The sequence below is a fragment of the Homalodisca vitripennis genome, unplaced genomic scaffold (genome assembly GCF_021130785.1).
Source record: "Homalodisca vitripennis isolate AUS2020 unplaced genomic scaffold, UT_GWSS_2.1 ScUCBcl_4280;HRSCAF=10369, whole genome shotgun sequence".
Lineage (NCBI taxonomy): Eukaryota > Metazoa > Arthropoda > Insecta > Hemiptera > Cicadellidae > Homalodisca > Homalodisca vitripennis.
The window spans coordinates 1-19310 of record NW_025780393.1 but is presented as its reverse complement, the minus strand read 5'-3'; the positions used below and the strand labels follow the sequence as shown (position 1 = coordinate 19310).

Genomic DNA, 19310 nt, shown 5'->3' with positions numbered 1-19310 from the left:
CTGAAGAAAATTTACTAATAAAATATTTATTGTACAATTATAACAAAGAAAACAATACACAATGTCAAACCTCCTCTTAAAAAGTGTACATTAAACATTTTAATTGTACTTATTTTTTATCTGATTTTCCTCTAAATCCCTCAAATTCCATGGTTTGCAGAGGATTCTTCTGTCTCACCTGAAAAATATTTACTGATTTAATAACTAATAAGTGAAATAATATACAAATATAGTTATTTAAAAACATATATTGTTATTCAAATTCATTCTAACAGTATTTAATAAAATATATTTAAATAAGCATACTTTAATCACAAAGTTTTAAACCCTTTGTGGACAGTTTGCGAATATATATCCACTAACTTTTACATATATCCCAAAAAAATCAAAACCAAACCATACCAATATATTTTATAAGTAAAAATGTTTAAAACGGTATTTATATTTACCTGAGGTAATTTACAAAAAAAATTAATAAAAACTCTCGAAACACAAATTGAATAATTAATTTTAAGAGACATTTGTTTTGTGAGTTAATAACACTGCAGTCTTATATCAGCATGTCTTTTCAACCATAAAACCATAAAAAAATTATTTGGTGCAGATTTACTATTACACACTCAATTTTAAATCAACGAGTGTCAGAAAAAAGTAACAAAATCATTTTTGGCAGTTCAGAAATGGTAAATAAACAGCAGGATTTAAATATAAAAAAACAAATTAAAAATCGATGTTTCTATGATTTTATTTCAAAATATGTGTACCACAATAATATGATAACTTTTGACATAACGTTGTCAATAAGTACAACACGCTATCTACAGTTTTATGGAATAGATACAAAATATCGATACCTTGCTTGACGATCCTGGTATTTGAAAGAGAATAAATAATGTACAAAGGAAAATGTATTGAAAGGGTCAGGTTTACCTTGTACTTTCTCCTCATATAAGATCCACTACGGTTCTTAGATGTGGTCTTAACGCCAGGGATATCCAGTTTCTTGAGTGAAGAAGGCACGAGATAGTCAGGTACGTGGGCCAGGTGTGGCTGGAACTTCACCGTATGTAGAGCTCTGTCATGCCTCAGCGCTTTAAAGTCCGTGGAATTCTCTTCGAAGAAACCCTACAACAAAAATTGATTGTCCAAATTCGAATAATTATGATGCAATTAAGTTTTATCACAACTAGGCAATACAATCTAGTTGAGGAAGATTGCTTATGATTGCAATGAGCTTGAGCTCTTGTCATTTGCTTATTAAATCCTAATTAAAATTTATGTATTAAAATGGAATAAAATAATATGGAAATTTTGTGTCCCCTGAAAGGCTCTTATATCTTTTGAAAACATGTAAGTGAAGCTTCACGTACTATGGCAAGATATGTCGCAGCCTATATTGCTTTACAAGTTCAACTTCTCATTCCAGTAATAGAACAATGTGGGTTGTAGAGTTCAGTGATGTGAAGAGAGATACGGGTATATTATTTCCACTAAGAAAAGTAAGTTAGACAGTATTTTAGTACAACAAAAGAAAGCAGTAAGAATTAAAAGAGTGACTCAGCTAGAGAACATTTTGCCAGGCTTAACCCTTCCTACGCCGTAGACAGAATGGTAGACTTTGACCAAAATGCCAAACACAGTTATATTCTATATTATAGGTTATGTCTCTTAGAGAGTTTTTTAGTTCACAAAAGGCCTTCAAAATGCCGGGTACATGCTCTGTGCTTATCGCGGTTTTCAAAGAAGTATTTATAAACGACTTTCACTCTGCGGCAGGGTGGCAGGATTACAGAGCCATAACCAAACATATCCGGGGTGTATTACGTTCTAGGTTGTAACGAGTGTGCGTCTACTATGTATCAATTATTATTCTTCATCAAGTGGTAGTTTTGTGATTAGTTTAAATATTTATCTTGTCTTATAATAAAATTTATTTATTTAAATTAAAAGGTTTTGTAAGTAGTTCTTTTTTATATTTATGAATAAATAAGCTAATTTTAAGTAAAATGCCCTGTTTTATACCTTTTTTGCTTTTGCCTTTTACAATTTAGTTATAATAAAAATTGGCTTTGAACTTAAAGAAACATTTTTTAAATTATCTTGGCGTTATGGGAAAGTTAATGGATTTGTTCATGGCATGCGAAGGGTTTAAAATACTTACAATCTATGAACAGTATATTTTTGATACCATTATCCTCACAAGAAATTAAGTTATAAATCCTAATTCCTATTTCCTCATCCTAACAACACAAGAAATAAAAAATATATATAACCACTGATCATATTTTAAATTTTTGAAAAAAAAAAAAAAAAAAACAAAGATACATGGGTATGAAAGTTTTAAAATGTATCCCACATGCAATAAAATGTGAAAATAACTGAATAAACTCAGAAAAAAACTCTGAAAGACTACCTTACAGACGAAACACTATACTATACAGATAGTTGCACTAATGCTATTGAATAAACAAGCTTTCATAAACATACCTTAAGCCTGTCATTGTTTAACATTTCTTCTTTGATTTCTTTAAGCCTGGCTTCTCGAACCGCAATTCTTGTGACAGATCTCCACGCGTCTTTAGCACGATATCTGAAGCCTTCCACTTCTTCCAGGTTAAACTGGTATGTTCTGCAAAACAAAACCACATGGAATAACTTTGTGTTTGAAGACTGTAGATAGCTAACCTAATTAAAAATTATTGTAGTTTTGTAAATACTACTTTGTAGTTAATATTTTCTATATTTATGTATGAGTATCGCTTCAAGTCTGCTGTGTCTAGTTCTTTCCATTATAGAGGCTGTTTAATTACTTTAAATTTAAAACTCCGTCATTTATAAACCTAGAAATGAAACAAAAGTGTTTTGGGATGTTTACAAGATTTACTAAAAATGTTGTAATAGACAATTTTTTGGTATATAACACTTTTTGAGATACTGATTAGGCTACATGTAAATCCTGTAAGATCTTTTCACATAGGAATGCTGAAACAAGTTCAAACTTGCTAAAAAAATTGACCTTTTAAATATCTTGACTACCTTTGTTGGCCAGCTTGGAATGCCATTTTTTCTGTTATAGTGTCTGTTTAATTTTTTTTTAGTTCACAACTTCATTATTTATAAATCTATAAACAAAAACTATAAATGTTCTGAAATTCTTATAACATTTCCTGAACTACACTTTTTTCTATCTAGAACTGTTTTCGGGATATTTAGTACAGGTAAGTCACATGAGTCAAATTAATAATATTTAAATTGTCTCAAATTCTACCCGCTTCTTCCGACTGAGCTGAAAGCTATTTGCTGTACATTGTCTATGGAAAAGCCGAAATAGATACCCAAATTATCGTAGTTCTACCCATTTTACTTATAGCTGTTTGTTCATGTTGGTGAATTGCCATGCGTCTACGCATCAACAAACAGATATCATCTATTTAGTAGTAAACAAACAGATGATTACTAACGTTTGTTTAGCTAGACATTTATATAAATATTTCCTTTAAATATGTTGTGTACGTTTATATCTAAATTTTATCATACTAGGTGTGATATAAAGTTTTTTGAACATTTAAAGTTTAAAATGCGTTTTAAAAATAATACTATTTAAGAATACCTCCAAAGATTTAAGAAAGTTAGATAGGTTGATAGTGATTTTCTCAAAACAAACTTAGGGTAAAAGAGCCTTTTAGGGTTTGAAAATTCTGGATTTGACCATTACTGGGTTGAGTGTCAAAATTCTACAGATTAATAAGAACTGTAATGTTTTTTATCTTACTTGAAAATGGAACCAGTATGAGAAAGGTCATTTTTCAAATGTTCTTCAACTAATTCCATCATGGGTCTCTCCCTCACGCTGACAAAGGAGAGTGCTGTTCCCTGTAACACAAAACAAAATCTGTAAATAATTATTGTGTTATTGAGAATGGATTAGCATATTATACAGTAAATATCAATTTGTTCCTAGTTAATATTGTGATATTTTCCAATATACAGAGCAATCTTTAAGTCGGACCCTTTCTATGTCAGATTTTCAGGTAACCAGGAAGGAAAATTTTAAATCAGCTTTTTGTCAGCTACCCAGACTGCCGAGTGTGGGACGGACATTATCAGTAGACTGTTGATAGAACTCAATAATTACATGTATTGTGACTTGTTGCGATAAAGATACCGATAACAGGGAGGATATTGAAGAAGAAAACACTGAAAATATCGCAGTTATAAACTATGCAGAAGCAGCATCTCATTTGGGCGAGTTAATGGTTTATTTCACGCAACAAGAAGAGACAACACCAGCCGAGCTTCTCATGTTAAAAAGGATGTGTGGCTGCAAGGCACGGAAACTGCGTTCAGAGCTAACGCAACTCAAATTAAGAAAATTCTTTGAGAAAATTTCAACTGTATTATACTTTATCGCAACATGTATTTTTAGTGTTTTTCTGCAATAAAGAAATATTGTATGTTTGTACATGTTGTTTATTTTTTTTTTCAATATTCCCCGTTTAACCCAGGGAATACTGAAAAATATTTGCGTTACGTCGGATCGGCCGCGGCCCCAGTTAGTCCGACTTGGTGCAAGGTTCCACTATTCATTCATATAACTATATTAGTTTTTATGCAAACAGTTGAAAACAGTAAGAAATTACCTATGCTTTGAAAATAATATTTTTTGCCAGAAATACACATATTGTTCTTTATCTTTATTTATATTTATCCATTTACAAAACTATACTAATAACACAAAATAAAAAATACTCCAATTTTTAAAACTTTAAAATAAAGTTTTAAGAAAATTTGAAAAAACATATATTTATTTTTCAACAAATAAAATTAAAAAGCAGGTATAAGCGATTTCCAAACAATACATATAAATGTAGAACAATAAAAGAAAAACAGAATAATATAAAAATAATAACTTTAATTCAAAAGTAGACAATTTGATTTAAAATTTGAAATTTTGTAGACCCCATATGAAATAAATTATGCAAACATGGAACACTTATATATTCATAATTTCCTAGTAGATAAACAGCATCACGTATATAATAGGTAAAAACGCCTACCTGGTTGTTACCCCTGGCTGTGCGGCCTGCTCTGTGGATGTAAGAGCTTAAATCAAGAGGAAAATCGAAATTGATAACATTTGACACTTGCTGGAAGTCGATACCTCTCGCTACTCCGGACTCTTTATCTCGTTTCCTCTTCCTAAAAAGTTTACAAACAATTTGTTAATGAAATGACAAAACATAAACACTATCACAGTGAATGTAACATTTAGATTACCTACTTGGCTGAATATGATTGGATAAATCAAAACCGTTATCAAAATTAAGTTGTCGTTGCAGAATTGTTAAGGTGAGTGTTTGTTTCATTGTAGCCATTGGAAAAATAAACACTTTGATTTTGGTTTTTGTTATGTTCAAGATGACACACAACACTTTACAACCATATTATCACTGATATTTTCAAAGCAAGTCAACATACTGCCAACTTTGAGACATACTAACACAACAGAATAAAAACATTATTTTAATAGGAAAATTAAAGGCTAAAAGAATTGCTGGCTCTTACCATAATTTGTGGTAACAAAACTGGAACACAATAACAAAAAATATTGTTTTATTTTCTCTTTTTCAGGTGTGGAACCCAACAACATTAAGTTAAGTTGCATTAAAATTATGAATAAAAATTTTGAAAAAACCACAACAAAAAAGTTGTGTACATCAATCCAACACTTCAAAAGGTAAGTATAAAACACAAACATACCACAGCAGAACACAATGGAAAATATCTGTTAATTCTTCTATCCTTTCAAATTTTTAGTTTGTAATAAAACACTTAAATGGAGGAAACTGGATTGTAATGAAACTAACCCTTTCTGTTTTGGGTCAGCTGGTGCAGTGTTGGATTGTGTTTTCTCCAGGGCATTCTCATCGGATGCAATGATGATGTCGTAAACACCTTGGTTAAACTGCGTCACTGCGTGACAACGCACATTGGCAGGCAATTCCGAGTTCAGCAAACATGTCTTGATAGCAAATTGCTCCAGGAATAGCTTGAGTCTGCAATTACAAAATTATTATAACACAATATTAGACAGGGCTATAAATATTGCCATGAGACGAATGTGCTATGTGATATAATACTAGATATATTCTCCGTTTACTGGAGTAGTAATTAACGACCCTGTTGTAATTAATTTAGCTTATTAGCTAACCCTTCAACGTGGCTCCACTTGAACATCACGGTTTAGTGCAGAGCCTAACCATATGCGATCTAGCGGCATGAGTTTGAACTACTTCCAGTGATATTTTATATTGTTACAAAGAGAACATTGCAGTCTTTATTTTCGCCTTCACAGAAAATGTTTTTCTTCTTGTTCAGCTGTTTATAGAAACCAAACAGATGGCTCAAATCTTCTGTGTTGCAACTCATCAGGTCTGCTCTGTTGTTTATTAGACAGGTTTGTGTTTACAATTGTATCTCACGAGTTCTGGTAAAACAATAATGGTTTTGTCCTAGGCCTATTTGTGAAAGTTAGTTGTTTTTTGTATGATGTGAACAATTTTGGGTAAGAGTTACATTTTTCTGACTTTTAGACATTTCTGTACTATTTATACTCAAGTTAATTAGAATTAAAACATGTCATTATACAGGGTGGCGCAAAAGTCACTGGACAGTTGGTTAAAAGAAGAAAAAATAACAGCATGACGTAGTACAATAGTTTTTGTCCGTGATGTTGGTATTAGTAAATGTTGGCAATTATGCCTTTTTAAGTTGGCAATACAATGCAATGAAACACACAACAATCGAACTAGTGAGTTCACCTGTGACACGTGTTTAAAGCTGTAGTTCCCGAATTATTATTTTTCTAATAGAATTTTTGTTAAACATCAGTCATAATGTTAACGAAAGAAGAAAGGATTTTCGCGTTAAAAACATTTTATAAAAGTGGTGCTACTGCAGTTGTTAATGAATGTGGAATACATTTTAGATCAAAACCACCGTCTAGACAAACAGTGTACGACATATGAGATAGATTTGAAAAACATGGATCTGTTATGGCCGCCCAACTGATGACAATTTATTGCGGGTATGTTTAGCTGTAACCTTAAGTCCTCGAAAATTGACCAGATGATTAGCATCTGAGCTGGATTTATCACGGAGGTCAGTGCAAAGAATGTTACACAAACAGAATTATAAATCTTACATTCCATGTTTATTACATGGGTTACTTGAAGATGATCCAGATCGACGACTTCAGTTTTGTGGATTGATGCTTAACCAACACAAACATGATCCTAACCTTTTTAATATAATTATTTGGTCTGACGAGGCCAATTTTAAGTTAAGCGGACAAGTTAACAGACATAACTGTACTTATTGGTATACTGACAATCAAAGTCTTTTGCTAGAGCAACAGCTGAATCAACCTGGTGTGAGTGTTTGGGGGGCAATATCATCATTTGGCGTACTTGGACCATATTTTTTTGAAGGAAAGTTATTAGTCGAATGGCAGATATTGACATGCGCCCACGTTCACCAGATATCACACCAATGGATTTTTTCCTATGGGGAGTAGTCAAGGACTCTGTTTATTCTCGAAAGCCTCATACTATTGACGAACTGAAAGACTACATACATGACGCATTTTATCAGTTGGACAATGATCCCACACTATGCCGTAGAGTATGTAACAGTATTCCAGAAAGACTTCAAAGATGTACTAATGAAGACAGAAAACAATTTGAATATAAAAAATAATTGTAAGTATTGTTTGTAATAAAAAATAATTTCAAATAAATCTAGTCTTGTTTTAACCAACTGTCCAGTGACTTAAGCGCCACCCTTTATGCTTGTTAGCAGGAAAACTTCTACAGCAGCCTAGGGGTGAGCTTTTGGAAATCCCAACATTAAAAGATTAAGGAACTCACTACGACACAGCATAGGCTATTCATTTAAAGGGTCATTACATGCTTTTCAAGCAAATGTAAAATATGCCATTCTCAGACGAAAAACAAAATTCAAATTAGAAATAGAATGAAAAACGACAATTGGTAAGACATTTCATAATGAAAATTTAGATTTTTAGTTAATTTGTACAGAAAATGTAATAACTCAAATAAGTACATTTATATGCAACAATTAATTGACAATGTTAATGCCATCCTTTTACTATGACAAGGGAGGCTTTTTTTTTTTTTTTTTTTTTTTTTTTTTTTTTTTTTTTTTTTTTTTTTTTTATAAGGGCATAAAACACGCAGGTTATCAATGCCCGTAGGGTTAACGGACACCTACACTTTAAAATATGGTGTCACGTTATCAGTGCAAGGAATAAATAGCGGATCTCTGTGTCAAATAACATTATTATCACATTAAGACAATAAGAAAAACAACAGCAGTGTACGGAGGACTAAAACTAAATAACAGATAAATAATAACGTTAATAAATATAACAACATCTAATGCTAAAACCAGGTAAGTTAGTGAGGGTAGGTTGTAAAGGGACCCACCCTCACCAATAACAAATAACAAATAAATAGAAGGACAAAAGTGCCCGTCTCCTTACGTGACACCTACATATTAAGATAGTGGTGTCTCTCACCTCACAGAAATTTTTAACTGTAAAGGGGTTTACCCTTGATTAAAACACAGAAATTTTCCTAACGAAATTTAAAAGATTGCACTTAGGCGGTGCTAGTTAAGAGCCTTAAAACTAAATAACAACTCAGGGGTGAACTGTAAAAGGGCTCACCCTTACCTAAAACTAGCGGTTAAAATGTTTACTAAAACTAATCAGGTACTATATCACTCATATTCTGGACATTAATTTAGTGCTCTCCAGAAAACTAAAGAGCTTCGTTAAAACATCTTCTTTGTCACCAAGCAACTCATCTAACCGGCCTGGCAAACGATGTGCTCTCCTCTGCCCGGCGAAGAGGCGGCAGTCTATCAACACGTGGCTGACGTTTAACGCCATATTACACTCCGCACACTGCGGTGGATCACCACGACTCATTAGGAAACTGTGAGAGAAGCGAGTGTGTCCGATACGGAGTCGACACAGTACAACCTCCTCTCTACGGTTAGTGCGGTAAGCAGTCGACCAAGGCTTTACTGTGTATTTAATCTGCCGAAGTTTGTTATTGGTTACTTGATCCCACGATATATTCCACTGATGTTGTAGTCGTAACTTTACAATCGGCTTTAGATCGGACGCGATTGATCGCCTAGTACATGGAGTCAGAGAGATTGCCTCCTTTGCTGCCCTATCTGCGATCTCGTTACCAGGTATTCCAGTATGTCCAGGTACCCACAGAAACGTAATTGCGATACCCCGAGACATCATCTCGCTCAAAGCGTAGCGGATCTTACGAACAAGGACATGTTTGGAGTACATGTCCTTGATAGCCAGCAGACCGCTTAGCGAGTCAGAGCACACTACCACCCTATTTGTTCTTGGACATACAATATTTAACGATTTCAAGATAGCTGTTAGTTCTGCTGTGTATATTGAAGATTCAGGAGTGAGGCAGAATTTGTACTCTCTATTGGAAGTGACAAAGGCACAACCCGTTCCTGCCTCACTCTTTGAGCCATCTGTGTAGATAACATCGCAGGGTGAACAGGATGACAGTATTTCTCTACAGGAGCTTGTGGACAACAGTGATGCGTCTTGCTTGTTCAACTGTAATAACGACAGTATTACATTGGGAGTTCTGACTGTCCATGGTGGCCTATCCATCTCGTGACATACTTCAACATCAATCGCTCTCATGTCCACTTCTGCGAGATGTAACAGGATTCTAATGCCAAAAGGTGCGGGGGCATTAGGTTTATTGTGGTACAAGGGAGCAAGCGATGTGTCTAAGACTACCTCAAAGGCCGGATTTTCTGGCCTTGATTTTAAACTAAAAAAATAGTTCATAGCCAATTGAACACGTCTGAAAGATAGGGATGGCTCACCACTCTCAGCTAATAGACTGACAACGGGGCTTGAACGAAAAGCCCCAGTAGCCAGTCTGACAGCAGAATGATGGATTGAGTCCAACATTTTAAGGGCTGTTGGCTTGGCAGAAGAATAAACCTGTGATCCATAATCAATACAAGGTCGAATATATGCTTTATAAAACTGAAGCATGCATTTTCTATCTGCACCCCATTTCGTTCCGCTTAGAGCTCTCATCGCGTTAAGTCTCTTTAGACATTTCGCCTTAAGTTCTTTAATGTGCGGAACCCACGTCAGTCTGTAATCAAACCACAACCCCAGGAATTTCACACAGCGACTCGCTGGGATTATTATTCTATTTATCCTAAGAGTTGGATCAGCGACGTTCCTCAGTCGAGAAAAAGTTATACATTTAGTCTTTGAAGGAGAGAAAGAAAACCCGGTTTGGTTGCTCCAATCTTCAAGACGGTGGATGGTGAGCTGAAGGTACCTCTCTGCAGTAGCCAGCCTCCTGGCAGGGACAAATACAGCAAAGTCATCTACGAATAGAGAGCATCTGACAGGAGCTCTGACGCAGGAAGTGAGTGATGCTGTTTATGGCCACAGCAAAGAGAGTACAACTAAGGACACTCCCTTGAGGTATACCGTTCTCAAGAATTTTGGTGTGGGACAAATGAGTTCCCAGTCTTACATTAAAAGAACGTTCATCCATAAAACCTTTAATAAAATATAACATATTACCGCCGACGCCCCAATTTGAAAGGGTATTTATAACTCCCCTACGCCAAGCTGTATCATACGCTTTTGTAATATCGAAAAATACAGCAACAAGTTGCCTCCGTTCAAGGAAAGCGTTCAGGATTGACGATTCCAGGCATACTAGGTGGTCTAGAGTTGAACGGCCTTGACGGAACCCACATTGCTGTGGAGACAGGAGATTATTGTGTTCTAGGAACCATACCAGTCTACGATTAACCATCCGCTCCAGTATCTTACAAAGACAACTGGTAAGCGAGATAGGCCTGTAGCTAGCAGGGGAGAACTTGTCTTGGCCAGGTTTGTATAATGGTACAACGTGAGAGTTGCGCCATGAACTTGGAAAGCTGCGTTCTTGAAAAATTCTATTGAAAAGGGACAAGAGGCACGCTTTAACCTCTACAGGAAGGTTTCTCAACATGGCGTAGTGGATGTCGTCAGCACCGGGAGCTGAGTTTATAATGGGAGAAATAGCGGATTCTAGTTCGTCAAGGGAAAACAATAAATTTAAGGGACTTATATAGTTATTTTCATTTATGGGCTGTGCTTCATGTTGTACTTTATATCGCTGGAACAAAGGACTGTAGGACGTAGTCCTCGACACGTTAGAGATGGACGAGGCCAGAGCGTTTGCCACATCTTTCGGCTCGGTTAATATGGTATCGTTCACCCTTAAGCCAAGAATAGGCAGAGGTGGCTGTCTTCCGCAAACTGCCTTTAGTCTCCTCCACACCAGAGATAAAGGGGTTGGTACGGTTAATCGAAGAAGTAAATTCCTTCCACGAATTTCGTCGACATCTTTTAAATATGAGTCGAGCTTTAGCTCTGGCAAGACGAAATCGTGCGAGGTTTTCCTCGGTCGGAGATCTATTAAATATCCGCAAGGCTTTCCTGCGCTCCCGAAGCGATATCCTACACTCTTCTGTCCACCAAGGTAAGTTTCTTCTTTTTGATGATTCCTGTTGTTTTTGGAATACTTTCTAGAGCGGCGCTTGAAATAGCAACTGTTATATTGTTGACGGCGGAAGTCTATAGCTACTGATGTTGAAACATCTGGTGCCTGTAAAATTTGTTTAAATTTGTCCCAATCTGCCTTATCAAGCACCCATTTAGGTCTTTGGGGCACATTACCTGGAATATCGAGAACTTTAGTTATGACCGGTGCATGGTCGCTACCGTAAAGGTCAGAGGAAACTGACCAATCGAAGCGGTAAGCAATTTGTGGTGTGCACACGGTTAGGTCTAATACTGACCAGGAACCTGTTCTCGGGCAAAGATAAGTTGGCGAGCCATCGTTCAACAAAACAAGATTCAGATCATCAAGGACCTTGGAAACCATGTTGCCCCTTGGAGAGCAAGTAGTAGAGCCCCAAACACGATGGTGGGCGTTCAAATCGCCCACAAGTACGAAAGGATGAGGCAATTGATTAAGAAGGTCCAATAGATCTTCTCTTGGAAGACATTCTGGTGGCAGGGGGATATACACACAACAGATATGTAATTTAAACGGTATGTCAATCTTTATGCATATTACTTGTAGAGGTGTGTTCAAAGGTACCTCCACTGTATTCAGAGAAGGATTCGCGAGAACCATAACTCCTCCACATGCATGTCCGTCATTATGGTTGTCATGGCGGAAGATATCCCATCCCCTGATGGAAAATTGGCATGCACGGTGAAGCTTGGTCTCCTGAATACATATGACATTTGGTTTTATTTGTGATGCTAGTAGGTTCAGGTCTTCCAGATGGCTTCGCAGTCCGTTAATATTCCATTGTATAATATTCATATAAAATTAGGTTTTAAAAGTAATTTTGTTTTTTGTTTTTCCTTGATTTTGTTTAAAATTTACATTAGTTTTTTCAATTTCTGAATGTGGCCTAAGGTCGTCATCAAACAAATCCTCCTCCATTAGGCTGGATTTGGAGGACTGGTATGAGGGAGGGGTTCTGTTGGCACCCTTTGACCGTTCGACCACTTTAGAGGCAATTTTTTGATTTATCCCAGAAACAAGTCTTTGGCGTACTTCCGGAGATATATTTTTTTTCCCCGTCACGCTGGAACCTCCAGCATTAGGGGTTTTTAAAAATTGAGCAGCAACCTGGCCTTCAGTAGACTGTTGCTTGTTAAAAGTGTTCCGTCCCTTGGTTTGAGGTGTAGCCGGTCTTACAGACACAGAAGGTGCAATTTCTGGTATATCAGTGCCTCCACTACGTGGGAAGGTCTTGGCACTGATTTGTTGTACCAAGGCAGCAACCTGTTGCGTTAGTTCTCTAACCATGCCTTCCAGAGCTGAGCAGGAAGCACACGGTTTCGGTTGCACAGGGACAGAGGCAGCCTGAGAATAGGATACGTCCTTCTTCGGGGTTTGTCCAAGTCGTTTCCTATACTCTTTACGAGCATCGCCGAAAGACAATTTCTCGCTAGTAACAATTTTCAGCACTTCCTTTTCTTCTAAGTATATTTTACAGCTGCGAGAGCTTGAAGGATGCTTGCCCTTGCAGTTGACGCACTGTTCTTCGCCACCGGCACAGTCCTTGTCACTGTGACCACTTTTTCCACAAAGACTACATGTTTCAGGGTTATTGCAAGTTTTGCTCGAATGCCCAAAACGTTGACATCTATAACACCTCTGGGGATTTCTAAAGTATGGGCGAACTTGTAGAGAAAGATATCCTGCTCTAATTGTGGCTGGTGGGTGAGGAAGGGCAAAAGTCAAAATGTGACCTGGTGTAGGTGTCGGTACATCGTGTTCAACCTTCATTATTCTCACCACATCAGTCACAAGACAATCTTTTAGTTCTTCTTTCAACTCTTCAATTGAGCAACATAGCATATCGCGACAGAATACAATTCCTTTGCAGAAGTTTAATGTCTCATGAGGATGGACAACGACTTCTACTTTGTCGTAAAAGGATCTCATGGAGAGAAATTTCTGAGCCTGTGGAGCGTTCGCAGCCTCTACCAAGATGCTTCCATTACGGAGCTTCCTAACAGAAGACGGCGAGCCGCCCACTCCGACTAGAGCCTTATTAACAAGGAAGGGGCTCACCTTTGCCAAGTTCTGAGTATCGTCTTTGTGTTTGAATACTAGAAAAAGTGGGGTGGGAAGATTTTGAATATTAATTTTCTTGTCTGCAGTTTTTCTCTGTTTGTTTGTTTCCTCTTCAGATTCTGAAGAGAGAGCACGCTTCTTTTCCAGATCCATAGAATCTCTTTCTACAACTCTATCATATGCTTGAGAAGGGTTTAATGTAGCCATTCAATATTTGAACCAGCGCATCGTGATTAAAGGTGCAGGCCGAGACATCGGGAACGGGTATACCCTCGGGAACCTGTCAGCCAAAGCTTGGCAGGGCACCCTACCCCAGTTTCCCCGGGGCCCGATGTTATCTCGTTTAACCGAGTCGGGAATTCACGCACGACTCGGGCTCGCACGTGGCAACAGAAATCTCCGACATTTCTGTCCAATAATCACTTCCTGACCAGGGACCGAAGTGGCTGGCACCAGGATTCATACTACCGTTTGCTTCGGCAGAGCAAAGCTCACATCAGCTCTCTTCTGCTACACCTTCTCAGAGTGTAGCAGTTCAAGCACTCCCCACAAACAATAGCACGATCCAGTCAGGAAAAGGGAGGAATTAGGAATAGGTAGGATTTATGGATGAGACAGGGGAAAGTGCCAGGATTGGAGATGTGTCTGGCACTAGCTCGGGGTACGAAAGGTCGCCAACCTTTAAACGTCAGAGTAAGACGTCCCCCTACGGGCGACAAGGGAGGCTTATGTTTCTGAAGCCCCTGCAACAGTCATTATTATTATAATATATCTAAAATGAGTCTGGAGCGCTTCTTCAGGTGGCAATCTCCACAGTGTTCTGGTAATGCAGAAAAAAGGTTAATGGCTGGAATAAGACTTAGAGAGAGCTGCAGAAACATAATAAAAAACTGGAAAATACTGACAATAACATCCATTTATATCCTAGAAACCATACTTTACTGCATAACTAAGGATCCTCCAAAACAAAGAGATCTACACTGCCATTACACTAGACAATCAGGGAATTACACTCTACCACTCTAGAGAAAAAAACCATCATATGTTGGAATGAAACTCTTCAACAAGCTACCAGATCATCTGAAAGACTACCCAGGATCTATAAAGAGAAACCTACGGTGTTGGTTGCAAGATCACGCATACTACACACTCGATGAGTTCTTATCATGGAATGATGATTCTTAAAAAGACCTCTCATTTAATATCAGAATTCACTTGTAAAAACTGTTTGACTCTGTAACATGTCTTGATGATATTGTTAATAAAGCATATTGTCTAAAACTTGGTACATTTTTCTCTAGGCAACATGAAAAATCTTTAGTTTAATGGCTTTGAAACACAACTCTATAAAGATTATTGGCCATTAAAATAATTATTATTACTGCTTGCTAAGCCCAATTGCATGTTGGCCAAATAGCCGTGAAATATTACTGAGCTAACACACTATTTTACTATAAAAATACATAAAAAAACAGATAGTTAGTAAATTTTATTTTTCCATGTTTACCACTGCATGAACATTTATTTGCTAAAACTTTATGTTTGCCATTATTAGGTATGTATTTATGTGATAAAGTCCTTCGGCCAAGAAAGACATTGCAATTTGGTGGAAATGCCACTCACTTGTAAACACCTGTCGACGGTGTTGACGAATATGATGGTCTTGCCGCGTATGAGCCGCAGCATGAGGAATGCGTACAGGATGGCGGCTTTGTCCTGCTCCTCGGCATTAATGATGTAATGTTCCAACTGAGTGACAGGCGCCAGCTCCGACTCCTGCAGCTTCAACGTCACCGGATTGTGCAGAATCAGTTTCTTGAGAGACAGGACGTCCTCGCTGAGTGTGGCACTGGCTAGGGTGGCCTGATACACTCGTGGCAGGAACCTGGTCAACAGAACAATGGTTCAGCACAATTCCTTAGAGATCGTGTCCATCACATCGTAGTGCATTCAGTTGTGTAGCTGATGAGACAATGAGACTACAACTTCACCTATATCAAACTACATCTTGTGGACTAGTTATCTCAGATGTCAAAATGATGTAATGGGTTTATTTTTGAGCTTCTTTATCGTCGACTTCTTTTTGGATCTCTTCAGACGAACATGACTCCAGATTTCAGGAGTCAAGTCTGTAACAGCGTCAGATCCCAGATGCTGCACTAAGAGGAGAGTGAATTGGAGCTTACGGCTTACCTCAACATTCATATCATCAGAGAGTAAAACCACAAATATTCAGTTATAACAAGAATGATATAAACAAAAACCCGGTAGGCATATCCACGCATATCAGGCGCACATATCAGGTGCAAGTTACGTTGCTGCTATTATTAAATGTATTATCAGCTAGGCTGTGATCTAATAATTTGTTGTGCATCTTCATTCCCTTCAAGAATGGCGTTAAAGATATAGTGCGACTTGAACTGCAGTTTCTATTATATAGCTTGCCTATAGAACACATAAATCCACAGTTAATACTAAGATTATGAGTGCAATTCTGATTTCAGTGATGGTGATGGAGTGTGGAAGATGTAATTATTTCCCATGCCAAAAACCGTTTGCCTACTCACGATTTTTGTGAGGATGAAGAACTTGAACGTCAAGATGAAGGTAATTTTGTGCACAGTGAGTAAAAAAATCTGAATTTCTTAAGAAACAAGAAGTTTGAATAAATGTCAGAAAAATCATTACACACGATATTTTCCTTTATTTGATTTTTTAGCTTATTATTTTAGATGAAAACTTGTATTTATATAAAAACATTGTCATATCTTAGGTAAAGTTAGTTAGATATTAAGTAAAAAAAATGTTTTGTATTAAAAATAATATATTAAAATATTGGAATGTTAGTTATTCCAAATATGGTATTTAGTACATTAAATGAAGATATTAATGTAAAGACAGCGGTAAAAAAAAATTTATTATTTATCTTTTATGGGGTGTGTTTTAAAAAGCTCTAAAGTCTTGCATTTTTGCCCAATTTAATTGGTGCTACATGTTCTGAATAGGCCTCTTTAAATATTTCTTCAATGGGTTAAACATAACAAACCTACTCATGATGGATTACAGATTTTATGAGGCAATTTTGTAATAGTTGTATACGTTGACCTAACCACAATTGAAGGAAATGCTTAATCAATACGTTCATAAAATACGTCTACGGTTTTAAAAGTTATGACTATTTTTTACGTATTCTCAATGAAATTTAATTTTCAAAATTATAAAAAACTTATTCAAAAACTGTTTGGTACAAAGATTTTACACAAAAACAAAAGGTTCTTTCTGAAAAAAGAAAATTAACTTATACTCACTTTAAGACTTCTCTAACATCGTCTCCTCATAGCCGAAGGAAAAAACATGAGATCTGCCTCATCGATGACGAGCATCTCTAAAGAGTTCTTGAGCGACAGGGACTTAGCTGTAAGGTGCAGTAGGGCTCGGGCTGGTGTAGCCACCACAATATCTGGTCTCTCGATCAGCAACGGACGCTGAGCTTCTATATCCATCTGGTGAATCACCACAATTTAGTGGAATACAACTAATTATCATAACTATACTGAATTACTTAACTTTTTAATTATTTGGACAGTTTAAAACTTCAACCTTAGACAATAGAACAGTGTTGTTAATTTGCACAGGCATTTAAGTTACATCAGATATCAAGAATCTTCATCAGTTCAATAAAATGAAGAGCTGAGAGAAAGACAGTTCAATACAATCTAAAATTCAAATGTTCCTGGAGTTATTTTAAAATTAATGGTCCAGTGTAAGTCTGCATAGAGGGAGCATGAAACAGTTTTTTTTTTTACTTTTTACAAGGTGGATCTTTCTATACCAAATCACTTTTAACTGATTACTCTAAACGGGCCCACATCCTTTTGTAAATATTTTTTAACCTCAAAGGATTGAATCCAGACTTGGTTATAGAGCTGCAGCCTTAACTCAATGCTATTGTGAAGGTTTTGAGGAGACCTAGATAGGCTGAGTTTGGTGGTGTAAACATCTTCAACTCTTTGAGATAGACTACTCTTTACCCTCCCTTATCACCGTAAGGTGTCTGACGCAGTCAACATGTTTAAACAGCCCATTCACTATAACTAACTGAATGGTATAAAAAACTGACTTTCCATTCAATAATAAATCTAATACTGTAATGTTAAAATGAGTATAAACTGGTCTCTGTGTGGGATTTAACACCTCTTGTTCACCCACAACCAAGAAAAAGCAGATTGGACATGTAAATTTTATGAAAATTAATGTTTCAAATGAGAACATTAATCAAATACATAACAAATTGTTGATTATACGGAATATAAAAATCAACCATTGGCAATAAATAAATTAACTTCAAATTTTTAAAAATTAATTTTGCAACACTGATTTGAACAGGAATAATTTTTAGAACAGTGTAGTTCTGAGTTGATTCCCCAATGGTGTTTCAGAGAGAATTAATCTTTAGATAATCAAGGGTTTCAACTGTATTTTAAGTTTACAAATTTGTAAGCACTGGTTTTTTAAGAAGAATTCTGGCCAGAAAGATTAAGACAACTTATTGGAAGACAAAAAGCAAATGGAAATAAAACATCATTTAAAAAAACTTGATTTAATAATTACTATGGATTTCATACAACTGAACAAATACGAACAGTATTTGTAGCAGAAAACAATAAAATGGCATGCACAAGTAACGACAACATAATGAAGCAGCTAATAAAGAGTTAAAGTAGTTGCAGAAAAATTCTGCAAGAGAAAGCAGCACAATACGGATTTGACAACTACGCCAACTGCATATTACGTACTAATTTTGGCCCATCTCAGTCAGATGGCAAGTTGAAAACTGTAGATGATTTTGGCTGTTGGCGAGGGAGATGGTTAACATATTGTGAAATAGTACCAAAATAATTAAGACTACCTTTGAAACTGACCTGCGGAGAGATGTCTATGCACCTGACTTCTCTTGAACACTTCTGTGTCAGTTTCCAATACATGAGAATGGATCTGGTTGCACAACTCTTTGCTTGGAGCCAAAATTAACGCTTTTACAGCTTGCTCTTTTGCAACCTAAAGGAGACAAAATTGATATGAATTTTAGTTTCTCTCTTAAATTTATCAATGATAACTAACATAATCTACAATCATATACAATCAAACTGTTGTGGATACAATTAACTTTTTAACATAGTAAAAATGTTACAGCACAATAAAGTAAGGCTAGTAATTTATTTAAATTGTTGAAAAATACTTTATAGAAATGAAAATTAGCCTCGCTAGGCAATGGGTACATCCAGAATTTTCGAATCTTGAATCTCATTCTGAATATTGAAAAATTGATTCTTAAATTTCGGATTCTAATAACATTTTTAGTTTATGATTTCAAAAAAAAATCACTATCAATCTAATTTTTAATCATTCTTAAACATTTGGAGACTATCCGATAATAGACAGAATAACACAGTTAGTTAATCTATTTTTCGAGGATTTTTGCATAGGTTCAGTAAAATGGCTATACATTAATAAATAATTAATATACCTTACCTTCTAATTTAATTTTGGCACATT

General features: G+C 36.2%; 1 protein-coding gene across 1 annotated transcript; it reads right to left on the bottom strand.

Moving 5' to 3' along the window:
- Nucleotides 1–15: 15 nt before the first annotated feature.
- On the bottom strand, nt 16–18812 carry LOC124372885 (probable ATP-dependent RNA helicase DDX56; the record flags this gene model as incomplete). The annotated part of the gene is given in 12 exon segments (XM_046831296.1): nt 16–178; nt 931–1125; nt 2488–2629; nt 3773–3873; nt 5058–5199; nt 5868–6056; nt 14970–14978; nt 15388–15639; nt 17071–17105; nt 17108–17257; nt 18677–18727; nt 18729–18812. Coding segments are annotated over 12 exon segments (1419 nt in total), but the record flags the coding sequence as incomplete, so codon positions are not given.
- Nucleotides 18813–19310: the final 498 nt, after the last annotated feature.